This window comes from Xenopus tropicalis, chromosome 5 (assembly GCF_000004195.4).
Source record: "Xenopus tropicalis strain Nigerian chromosome 5, UCB_Xtro_10.0, whole genome shotgun sequence".
Classification (NCBI taxonomy): domain Eukaryota; kingdom Metazoa; phylum Chordata; class Amphibia; order Anura; family Pipidae; genus Xenopus; species Xenopus tropicalis.
The window spans coordinates 6602868-6615478 of NC_030681.2; the positions used below are offsets into that span (position 1 = coordinate 6602868).

Genomic DNA, 12611 nt, shown 5'->3' on the forward strand with positions numbered 1-12611 from the left:
CGCTAATGAATAGAAATTTCCAATGGGCTGTTAGAGATTTCTGCAAAGTTGCCCCTATACTTATCAATCATACCCCCCCAATGCACAACGTGACCCCGTAATTACATAGGGACCATTTGATAGATAAGAGAAAGCTTCTGTGCCAAAGAGCTGACACTCTAAGTCTGAGCGAATGAGGCACAGGGAGATAACGCAGCGCCCCCCCAAGGTCACGGGCAGAGGACACAGCAGCCAAAGCCAATTCCTGCATTGGACTCTGTACCCCCAGGATTGAGTTGGAAACAGGGGCCCCCCTGGCCATGCAGAGAGGTTGGGGGGGGTGGGGATTTACATAAATCAATGACGTCATGATAAAAAAAACAGTTGTTTCATATATACGGGGGGGGGGGGATTGTGCTGTTAACCCCTTCCCTGCCACATCCCATTGCATTCACTCACACCCCCTCATCAAATTCCAAGGCTTTGGATAAATCCGCCAGTCTCCGGAACATTCTACTCAAAACCAACCCCCCCCCCCTGTTGAAAAAGTCTTATTTCAGATTTACCATGAATGAAGGTGCTATTCAGGGGTGCTGCCCCCCCCCAGGCACCCCTGAATAATCTACTCCCCCCCCCAGCCAGACCAAGTGAGGGAATGTGGAGAGGCAATAAGGGAGACAAAGGGCAAGTGTGGGGCTTAAACCTGCACAGAACAAAGAGACAGGCTGAATGGGGGGGGGGGGGGAGAATGCAGGTGATTGCAATCCCCGGCCTCTGATTGGCTGGGAGGGATGAGTGAGCATGAATGTTCAGCGCCTACAAACCCAGCACATTGTATCCAGGGGATGAGCAGCCAACATACACCCATTCATGTTTCTACTGACGTCAAACGGGCTGGGCGTGGTGCCAGCTGGCCCCGCCCCCTATGTTATATAAGGCAGTGCGGCGGCAGCGGCAGGGTCAGAGCGCTCCGGAGCGGCGGGAGAGGGACTGTCTGTGCCAATAGCCAATCAGGACTGTGTTGTGTTCTGCGAGTGGTTCCGATTAGCCTATTGGGATCCATTTAATCCGAGCAGTTTGGCAGCTCCTCTGGGCTTAATGTCTGTATTTTACCCCATTCACTGGTGAGTACTGGGAGTTACTGGGGGGGGACTGGGAGATACTGGGAGTTACTGGGGGGGGGACTGTGAGTTACTGGGGGGGGGGGGACTGTGAGTTACTGGGGGGGGACTGTGAGTTACTGGGGGGGGGGGGACTGTGAGTTACTGGGGGGGGGGGACTGTGAGTTACTGGGGGGACTGGATCGGGAGGGGGGAATAAGCTCCCAGTTGGAACCTCTCCCCTGAGATTCTTGTACTGGGGCTAATCTGGCGCTGCTGCCCCCTGGCGGAGGGGGCTTTTAATGTTGAAGGATTTCCCGGACCCTTCTGCAGCTACTGGTGGTCGCATATACTATATTAGTTGCAGCCAGTCGCAGTGGTAGATGGTAGATGCCAGGGGGTCACTTCTTGCTGTAGATCCTGGAGATGGGGGTATGGGGTGAGTGATAACTCTGGGCACTCTGGTTGGTGTCTGGTCTCCTGGGGTATTAAGGCTTTCAACAACCCCCCCCTCCACCCCCAAGTGACCAGAGTTGCCCCAAGATGACAGTATTTGTGCTACTGGGCTTTAGGTGCCTGTGAGGGGGGCATACTGGGCTTTAGGTGCCTGTGAGGGGGGCATACTGGGCTTTAGGTGCCTGTGAGGGGGGCATACTGGGCTTTAGGTGCCTGTGAGGGGGGCATACTGGGCTTTAGGTGCCTGTGAGGGGGGCATACTGGGCTTTAGGTGCCTGTGAGGGGGGCATACTGGGCTTTAGGTGCCTGTGAGGGGGGCATACTGGGCTTTAGGTGCCTGTGAGGGGGGCATACTGGGCTTTAGGTGCCTGTGAGGGGGGCATACTGGGCTTTAGGTGCCTGTGAGGGGGGCATACTGGGCTTTAGGTGCCTGTGAGGGGGGCATACTGGGCTTTAGGTGCCTGTGAGGGCGGCATACTGGGCTTTAGGTGCCTGTGAGGGCGGCATACTGGGCTTTAGGTGCCTGTGAGGGGGGCATACTGGGCTTTAGGTGCCTGTGAGGGGGGCATACTGGGCTTTAGGTGCCTGTGAGGGGGGCGTACTGGGCTTTAGGTGCCTGTGAGGGGGGCATACTGGGCTTATCCATGGGCAGCCTGGCATCTTATAACTAAAAACACTCGACTGGGAGTTTTAATTCTGCCCTTGGAGCTTCTCCAACTTTTTGCTCTTGTACTACAGCTCCCAGCATGCCCTGACAGACTTATACCCTCCCTTCTCTGCCGCTGGAACCCCATCCGACTCTCCCTTTGTTACCCTACAGGCTCTGTGGATATAATTAAAGGGACCAGGCTGTTATATTATACCCGGTCTCTCTATTCCTGGCTGCGGACTGGTTTCCCGTACCCAAGAGCTTACTGTTGTGCTGTCCCCTTGGCAACACCACCTGTAGGTGCGAGCCGCACATTTTCCATGACAGCATTGTGCATGACTTTGCAGCGCTCGTTATGTATTAAAGAGGCGGCCATTCATTGGGCGAAATCATTCACAAGCCGACAGTGAGGCGAGTCTCCGCCCGTAGCCTTCATTCACAAAATCAACCCCCCCCCCCAAGCGGCAGTTAAAAAAAACAAAAAAAACCACCCAAACTGTAGATATTGGGGTGTAAGCGAAGGGTCTCGGAGCTGTGGGGCTCATTTTGGTCTGTAGAACTTGCTGCTTCTATTGTCTGAATCCCTGTGGGGGCTTTATAGTCGCTCCTTGCCCAGCTCTATTGCCCCCTGCTTATTGGTTAATAAGGCGCCCGGGGTAATTAATGAGGAATTAAGTCTGATTCTTGCTTAGTAGATCGGATTTATCAGTTTGACCTTGTGGCTAAATCCAAATGAATTGCAGCAGCGTCTCTAAGACGGTTGCAGGTATTTGTATTGCTATATAAATCCTCTGTGCCTTTAAATCTTTCCAGGTGGGGACTGGCATAGGGAAGCTAAAGATGCTCAAGCTGTTGTTGAACTACAGCACCGAATGTTGAAGGGAGCTAGGGGGTGTCATTCGGAAACAGCCGCAGGTTGACTTTTAGGGTGAAGACACACGTAGCTACTACAGGTATAGGACCCATTATCCAGAATGCTCGGGACCAAGGCTATTCCGGATAAGGGGTCTTTCCGTAATTTTGGATCCCCATACCTTAAGTCTACTAAAAATCAATAAAACATTAATTAAACCCAATAGGATTGTTTTGCCCCCAATAAGGATTAATTATATCTTAGTTGGGATCAAGTACAGGTACTGTTTTATTATTACAGAGAAAAGGGAATCATTAAACCATTAAATAAACCCAATAGGGCTGTTCTGCCCCCAATAAGGGGTAATTATATCTTAGTTGGGATCAAGTACAGGTACTGTTTTATTATTACAGAGAAAAGGGAATCATTTAACCATTAAATAAACCCAATAGGGCTGTTCTGCCCCAATAAGGGGTAATTATATCTTAGTTGGGATCAAGTACAGGTACTGTTTTATTATTACAGAGAAAAGGGAATCATTTAACCATTAAATAAACCCAATAGGGCTGTTCTGCCCCCAATAAGGGGTAATTATATCTTAGTTGGGATCAAGTACAGGTACTGTTTTATTATTACAGAGAAAAGGGAATCATTTAACCATTAAATAAACCCAATAGGGCTGTTCTGCCCCCAATAAGGGGTAATTATATCTTAGTTGGGATCAAGTACAGGTACTGTTTTATTATTACAGAGAAAAGGTTTTAAAATTCTGAATTATTTCATTAAAATGGAGTATGGGAGACGGGCTTTCCGTAATTCGGAGCTTTCTGGATAATGGGTTTCCGGATAAGGGGTCCGATACCTGTAGTAGCAGCTACTTGTCACGGCTACTAAAACACTGAGACAATGCTGATCATTTATCACTGATAACTGTCTGTGTTTTAGTGGAGGCAACTCTCAGTATTGTCTATGGCAGAGGATTTAGTAGCGCTACTAAGTAGCTCTGTGTGTCTTTGCCCTTAAGGTGGCCATACACGAGCAGATCCGCTCGCTTGGCAATGTCGCCAAGCGAGCGGATCTTCACCCGATATCCCCACCTACGGGTGGGCGATATCGGGGAGCCTTTAGGTAAAAAAAAAAATAATTCGATCGTTTGGCCCTGGGGCCAAACGATCGGATTGTGTGGGCGGCAATGGGGCAGTCGGATTGGGGACCGCATCAACGAGCCGATGCGGTCCCCGATCCGACCGGATTTTCTAACCTGGCCGATTGAGATCTGGCCAATTTCAGGCCAGATATCGGTCGGCCAGGCTGCTCGGCTCTCCCCATACACGGGCCGATTAGCTGCCGAATCGGTCCAAGGGACCCATATCGCAGCTATAGTCGGCCCGTGTATGGGGACCTTTAGACTAGAAGTGGCTTTTTTCTGCACTCATTGAGCCCACAGTTGGAAGTTCTGTGTGTGTCTGTCTCGGGTGAGATGGGTTTCTATATAAGTAAAAAGGCAAAGAAACGGACAGTATAAATGTAATGCTTGTCAGTTTGGCACAATAGAGTAGACCCATCCCTGCAGGCTTAGTAACCAGGCAGGCTCAAGGTAATGTTTACTTAGGGCTTTGTGCATTGAATAGGCGGCTGATGAGGGATTTTTTGGGTACATTTCTGCATAATCCCTGTATTAACTTTCTCGCACGCGGCTTTGCGTCGGGAGCGCTGGCATTTAGGGCTCAGTAAAGGGGAAATTCACCCGAAAAGGTTAGAATCTTGCAGGCAAACAGCTTTGTGGCTTATTATTGTACTGGTTTTCACTCTTTAACCATGTTCTGTCTGTCTAACCTGTAGCTGAGACTTTAATAGTCCAAGTTGCACCTAGCAACCCGAGAGCAGTTTAAATGCCAGTCTGCAGAGCTGCAAGACTAACAGACAGTTGCTTTTGCTTTCAGATTGCCTGTATCTGATGAAACAGTTGCGATTCAGGTTAAACTTCCCCTTTAAGGTTCCTGGAAGCGCTCTGCTAAGAGATATAATTGGCTGCTGCACCTTTTGCTTTGACACAAGCCTCACAGCGGTAAATTGCTCGTAATTATGCAAAAGGAATTATGTAAAGTCATTTTCCAGCATTTAATAATCCCTGCAGAGCCAGATGTGCATCTTCAGCGAGTGGCGCCATAACGCAGCCTTGCATAATGGGACTGCGCCGCTGCTGGGGCCACTAATGCACAGCTTCTAACCGGATTGGCCTAAAACTTAGCCATTCAACTGCTCAGGTCCCCTGGAATATACCATATTTGCCTGATTTGGGCACGCCGGTAGCAGTGAATCCTTTGTTGCTTTGTAGCTTGAGGCTTGGGCAGGGGATGTGCCTCCTCGGCTGCAGGACGGGGGGCCGGAAGTTCTCAGTACAGTTCTAGCGTGTGGGTTTGTTTTTTTTTTTTATATTTTCCGCTTATGCAGAGGAACCTGTGTGCAGCCGGGACTTGAATCTGCTCAGCGACTTAAGCAATAACCCCCTGCTTGTTTTCTATAAGGAAATTCCCCGGTGCCCACTTCCTCTTCATTATTCACATTTCCCTTATTCCCTGTCCATGAAAGCTTCCCACTTATTGGTTACTGTCCAATGTTTCTGATCACATGTTTGGGCGACTGTGCCAAATGCCGTTACCCTGTTGCAGTGCGGGGTATAATGTGGCAGTGAGAGTTGGCAGATAGCGTTACTTCTCCACTGGCAGTTTTAATTGATGTTGGTGCAATGACGCTGTCGTTTTCCAGAATGGTTCCAAAAATGGTTCTCTGTAAATCTACGTGACCCCTTTAGGCGCTGCCCCCTATTGTGCCGTAAGGGAGCCCACTACCCCTGTTTGCCGGCACCGTTTATTGTTTCATTGCTGGCGTTGGATAAAAGGGGGCCTTACCCACGGGGGAAAGATGTCTTCCTCTGATGCACCTTTATCAGAGTGGGACCATGGTTTGGGGTTTGCAGCGATGGTTGCTAGGGGGGGGTCCGTGCGTATCCCATTGAGGTTGCATGGTGCAGCCCCCCAGATTGGATTTCCTTGGTTGACGCATATTTTTCTGGTGACTTGGCCATACGCGGGCAGATTCCAGGGTCTGTCAGACCGATTGGTAGCTTATCTGCCTGTGCATGGGCACCCTCGATGGGTCTACCCGACAGATATCTGGCCTAAAATCGGGCAGGTCTTAATTGTGTAGGTTTGATTTTCCATTGGATTGGGCACCACATCAGCTCGTTAAAGTGGTCCTCAGTCCCATGGCGCCTATGCCCGTTGTTGTAATTTGATCGTTTGGCCCTTGGGCCCTCGATATCACCCACCTATCCGCTTGTTTACTGACCTTGCCAAACGAGCCAATTTTACTGTGTATCGTTATCATTTCCAGACATGTTGTTGTTTTTGGGTAAATTCTTAACCGACTGCTCTTTCTTTCAGCACTGATTATCTGAGATCTGCTGAGATGACAGAAGTAATAATGAACACTCAGCCCATGGATGAAATTGGATTAAGCCCTCGCAAAGATTCCTATCAGGTAGGTGGCAGAATTCCTCGGCCGGGGATGGGTGGGATGGAACCACTCGGGTCCCTAAGGAACGAGACTTTCCGTTGCTGTGTAGCTGCTGTACAATGTAGTACTGTGGTGCATACAGCTCTCTATATAAGAACCCCTGTGTTAGGTAAGGGTACGGCTTTGTGTGCCCAGAACATTCCCTTTATATTTTAGTGGGGGCTCTGTATACATTTCCTGGTATGGTGCCCCCAGTTTGGCTGCTCACCCCCCGGGGCCAGATAGAATTCCTGTTCTGGGAGCACAATTCTCATCCTGTCTAATGGGAGGGAACTAGAACATGAAGCGTTTTTATAGAGACTGTTGAGCCAGATAGTGATGTCGGGGATCAAAACCTCTCATGGTGATCACTTGATTGATCAGTCTGACCTTACTCACCCCCTTTCTTCTCTATCAAAGAGCATTGGGCTGACTGCAAGGCATGTTTAACCTTCAAGCAGTTTAATGCTACTGGGATCTGTCCCCTTTGCTCTGTCTGTATTCATTCTCACAAAGCGCATTGCTAACATATTCTGTAGCACTGCCACTATATGGAAACATTGGGGTAACAGTCACCCCGCTATAGTTCCAGGGGTACCCAGGGCACAAATAAGCACTCACCCCAAATCCCCCCCTAACTGGCCTTCAGGCTGGGCCCCCTTAGCCCATAACAAGGTTACAGATATATAGAAACATTGGGGTAACAGTCACCCCGCTATAGTTCCAGGGGTACCCAGGGCACAAATAAGCACTCACCCCAAATCCCCCCCTAACTGTCCTTCAGGCTGGGCCCCCTTAGCCCATAACAAGGTTACAGATATATAGAAACATTGGGGTAACAGTCACCCCGCTATAGTTCCAGGGGTACCCAGGGCACAAATAAGCACTCACCCCAAATCCCCCCCTAACTGGCCTTCAGGCTGGGCCCCCTTAGCCCATAACAAGGTTACAGATATATAGAAACATTGGGGTAACAGTCACCCCGCTATAGTTCCAGGGGTACCCAGGGCACAAATAAGCCCTACATATACATTCACGGTCTGTTCTCGCACTCATTGCCCCACACTTCCTGTTTGTGGGCGCCACAGGATATACATTAGGGTACAGCTCCGCCCCCAAACGCTGCTTTTTGCATAATGAAAGCGCTTGTCGTTAGCAACTTCCCATTTACAGTCATTAGAGATTTTCACTGGCTTTCAATTTACACATAGAGGCAATTGCTACTGAAAGCAGCGTTTAACCCTTCTGTGGCTTGGCCCTTGCGCCCTTGAGATTCTTTATAATCTGTCCCTTACTGCCTGACCAGTAAGTACCCCAACAGGGTCAGGGATATTGCCCTTAATGTAAAAGCAGTGTTTCCCCCACCCACCAAGCTGGAAGTTGCATGGGGGGCAGTTAGGATGGATGGGGCAGTGGTTATTGGGGCAGGGTCCAAAGTGTTCTAGGTTTAGGCCGAGGCCCGTGTGTTTGGGAACCGCTCTCAGCCAGAACCTCGGCCAATCGAGAGCTTTGTCGCCGCCGGCGGAGCAACTTGATTCAGAGGGGAAAGTTGCAAAGAATGCTGGGACTTGTAGTTCAGATAAAGCCAATGCAGATGAACTACTTTAGCACATTAAGTAATGCCAATGAAGAATGACTGTTATAGTTGGCAAGTTTATGGGGCCCAGAGGAACCCATTGACAAGTCCAGAGTGGAAGCTGCCATGTTTCTCCCCTACGCTGCTTCCTGTTCCTTCTGTAACTGTAATGATGACTTCCCCTTAGGGTTTAGTTTCCCTTTAGCCCCGTCCCATTCCGAGCGTCCATACCCTGTTTGCTCATGTTTGTCAGCCTGACAATGGGGCCGGGGGAGAGTCAGCTGGATGTTCTGGCACCGGCTCTGGAAATGTTCTTATATCTCCCCATGTCACATTCAGGTCAGCCGCCGGCACAGGCAGAGGCAGATAAAGCTGCCCAAATCCCTGACCTTTTCCTCGCCGTTACACTATCTGCCCCCTCTCCGGGGTAACTCGAGACCAACCTGCTCTTGACAAAGGGCCGAGCGAACGGCGGTAACCGAAGAATCCGGATTTCTCCGATTGTGCCGTCTCAGACATCCAGACAATGAGCTACACCCCTGTCTCTATACCTCGTGCCCCCGGATGTTGCAGAACTACAACTTCTAACATGCCCTGTCCCTTGAGTTCTAAGTTGAAGGGTTATGGGAGTTGTAGTCCTGCAACATTTAGAGACCCAAGGTTGAGAATCAGTGAGCTGGACCAATTGAATATTTGGGCAGCACAATGCTGATTGGTTGATACTGAAGTGCAGAGTTGCCTGTTGTAAGCGAATGAGCCCCTGACATGATCCAGGCACCTTGGTACTACAGCTCCCAGTTAGGGGCCAAGGCACATTGGGCAAATTGGGGCATTTTGTTAGTAGCCCAAACACATGGGCAGGATGCCCTTAATTGCCCTAGTAAATGCCCTTAATTGCCCCCCCCACCCATGGGTCGGTCGGAGTTACTAGCAACATATGTTCCAAGCAAAGCTGAGCTGTAGTAAAATAATAGTAAAGACGTAGTAGCAGCAGGGAAAGATAGTGATAACTCCCAGCACCCCCAACAGGGTATCAGGAGTCCAGTCACGGCTCTAAGGGGGCATTGGTTGGACAGGTCTGCTTTATTTCAGGGGTAACTGTCAGGATGATTCTGCCGCAGGCTGTGCTGCTACTATAACCTGCCCTGTCCATCCGGAGCTCAGCAGCCTCGGCTCAGTAAAGTAGTTGCAACTCCTCTCTGTACTAATGACCATTACGGCAGCTTTGGTTTTGCTCCGGAAAATGTGACTCGACGGAAAAAAACTGACCTAACAAATCAGCATTTTTGTTTAAACTTTATACTGCGGCTTGGAAACTATGATCTAGAACTTTATTTTTTTTTTTTTTTTAGAATCCTGTTTTTGCCAAGTACATGAATTCGGTGCTACGTGAGCAAGTCTGTACTTGTGCTTTAAAGGGGAAATATGCTCAATATATTGTATATATGTTTTGCTACAGGACTAAACATTGATTAAATACACAAGGGTTCACTTGTAGTAGAAGCTGGACTGTCAGGCAGGGAAGAGTAGCTTTAGCATTCCCATCAATAACCAAGCTCAGCCCAGTGTGCCATAGGCCTGTGTGTACTTGACCTAGAGCATTTTGGTTAAGGCATAATCTTTGGGGTCCAACCTTTGGTCAGGAACATCTTCGCTCATAACAAGGTTACAGATATATAGAAACATTGGGGTGAGTGCTTATTTATGCCCTGGGTACCCCTGGAACTATAGCGGGGTGACTGTTACCCCAATGTTTCTATATATCTGTAACCTTGTTATGGGCTAAGGGGGCCCAGCCTGAAGGCCAGTTAGGGGGGGATTTGGGGTGAGTGCTTATTTGTGCCCTGGGTACCCCTGGAACTATAGCGGGGTGACTGTTACCCCAATGTTTCTATATATCTGTAACCTTGTTATGGGCTAAGGGGGCCCAGCCTGAAGGCCAGTTAGGGGGGGATTTGGGGATGAGTGCTTATTTGTGCCCTGGGTACCCCTGGAACTATAGCGGGGTGACTGTTACCCCAATGTTTCTATATATCTGTAACCTTGTTATGGGCTAAGGGGGCCCAGCCTGAAGGCCAGTTAGGGGGGGATTTGGGGTGAGTGCTTATTTGTGCCCTGGGTACCCCTGGAACTATAGCAGGGTGACTGTTACCCCAATGTTGCAGTTTGGCCCTTGAGCTAAACAATAGAATTACAACATCAGGAATAGGACCCATCGGAGCAAGGATTGGCCAATGCATTCCCCGATCTGATGGAAAAATCAAACCTGTCCAATCAACATCTGCCCAATTTTATGCCAGATATCAGTCGGGGTGCCCCATACACGGACAGATAAGCTTCCAAATTGGTCTAAAGAACATGAATGACCACCTTAAGAGTTTTCTATGCCGGATGAGTTGGTACTAAATAGTGGGTGTCAGGTAGTTAGATAGTTAGCCTTTAGTATTCAGTGATGTAGAGCGGCACAAGGGGCCGGTGTTCGCCATAGAATGTATTGGTCACCCGTGTGTTTCCTCGGTGTAACTCGGCTGTAATCTTTCTTCCCTGCAGATCTTTCCAGACCCCTCAGACTTTGAGCGATGCTGCAAGCTGAAGGACAGACTCCCCTCCATCGTAGTAGAACCCACAGAAGGCGACGTGGAGAGCGGGGAGCTGAGGTGGCCCCCGGAGGAGTTTGTGGTAGATGAAGACAAAGAAGGTTCTTGCGACCAAACAAAGAAAGAGAACGAGCAGTAACCGCGCCCGTTGCCACCGGTTTAAACCTTATTGTCGTTCGGAGCAAGAGGGGTTGCCAGTTGGCTGAGACTTGGTTAGGGAGGCTTTTGTTATCGAGGGCAAATTCAAAGATGCACCTGCAAGATTTTTCTTTCCATTTTTGTTTATTTTTCTCGTGAGAAACAACGCAGCCTTGGACGCGCCGAGAAGCGGGAAATGTTCGCTGTTTTTTTTTTTTTATCTTCGTTACCTAGAGATGTTATCAGAGTTCCTTCCCAGATGTTTGAGGCGGCAGTAGGTTCTAACGGCAACGGATCAAACGCAAATCCTGAGTGAGCACCAGTCGGGGGCACGGTACTGTTTTCCTCCAAAAAGAGGCTGAAATCCATCATCTCTCCATACGTTCTTCTGGGTGGGATTGATATTGACCATCGTGCTTTTAGTTCTCCAAGAATCCGGAACCAATAGTCACATCTTCAAGGAATATTTGTCTCCACAATGGGGGGGCAGAGGCTACAGCCGTCGTATGTCTTTAATGTCCCCACTTGGATTATTCCCTAAACTATATGTTTTATATGGAGCTTCCGGTCCTGTTGAAGAACTGGTGTCCACTACCTTTACACCACATGTGCCCACAGAACCTCATGTCACTATTTAGTACCATAGTTGTGCCCATAGAGTGCACTTATATTGTCCGACACCTTTTTACACTTATGCACCTTTATTTTTTTCTTTTTGTATTTGAGCGAAAGGATTGCGGCCTCTTCTGCCGGTAAAAATCCAACGCAACATTCGCTGAATGGCGGGGAAGAATGAGTAATATGGGGATCATCAAAGGATACGTCGAGGCCCATTATCCATGTTCCCAAGCAGAACTGGCTTTTCCTTTGTTTCTCTAGACCTTCCTGTGCTGAAAGGCCCATGATGCGCTTTGTTAGGTGCTGACGGAACGTACCATAAACACATCTGTCTCGCCTTTTCCCCGCTTTTTAACCCTTTCGCTTCTGCACGGAATCCGCCCGTATGCAAAATACCTCAGTTTCCAACGCCGGCGGGGCCGCGAAAGGCAAAAAAAAACAAAAAATGGCTTTTTGGGTCCGTTTCATGTCCGGTCTGTCGAGTCCCCGAAGATACAGCAATAACTTTTTTTCGTCCGTGCTTCGAAAACGCAAAATGTGCCGCTTATCTCATGTTGCGTGTATATCTTGCTAGTAACGCGTGGAATGTTCTAATGGTCTCGTCCGCATCCTCCAATGGGGTTTGGTCAACTTTAAAAAAGAAAAAAAAAAAAATTCTCTAGGCCATTGTGTTTGTTCAGTACATCTGTTCCGGTTCTACTAACGGGGTGTTATTGTGATCCGTCGGAAAGTGTCCGGGCCCCCGTGTTGGGCCCCCATCATGGACAATAAATGTGCTCTCAGTGCTAACATTGACACAACTGTGACTTGGTAGGGATAGGAGATCATGTGGGTGGCTAACGATCCGGATCCCTTGTGTCCGCGTCCCTTTGTCGAGAGTATTGTATATTTCCGGTTGTTACTAATGTACCAGTGAACAAAAGCACTCCAGTTATCTCTGTTGTATTATAGTATATATATATATTTCTTTAATTTTTTGAGGCTCAGGGAGAAGCTAGCTTATTTTTTTTTTTTTTTTTTCCAAACTACTTTTGTCACTGTGACAGTTGTAAATAAAAGTTTGAAATTGCTTTCCAATCCTGTCCCT

The 12611-nt window shown here is 48.7% G+C and overlaps 1 protein-coding gene across 1 annotated transcript; it reads left to right on the forward strand.

Moving 5' to 3' along the window:
• Nucleotides 1-971: 971 nt before the first annotated feature.
• Nucleotides 972-12164, forward strand: lbh (limb bud and heart development). Its single transcript, NM_001011389.1, has 3 exons — nucleotides 972-1103; nucleotides 6484-6580; nucleotides 10722-12164. The coding sequence occupies exons 1-3, from the start codon at nucleotides 1078-1080 to the stop codon at nucleotides 10905-10907; spliced, it is 309 nt and encodes a 102-aa protein (NP_001011389.1). The 5' UTR covers nucleotides 972-1077; the 3' UTR covers nucleotides 10908-12164.
• Nucleotides 12165-12611: the final 447 nt, after the last annotated feature.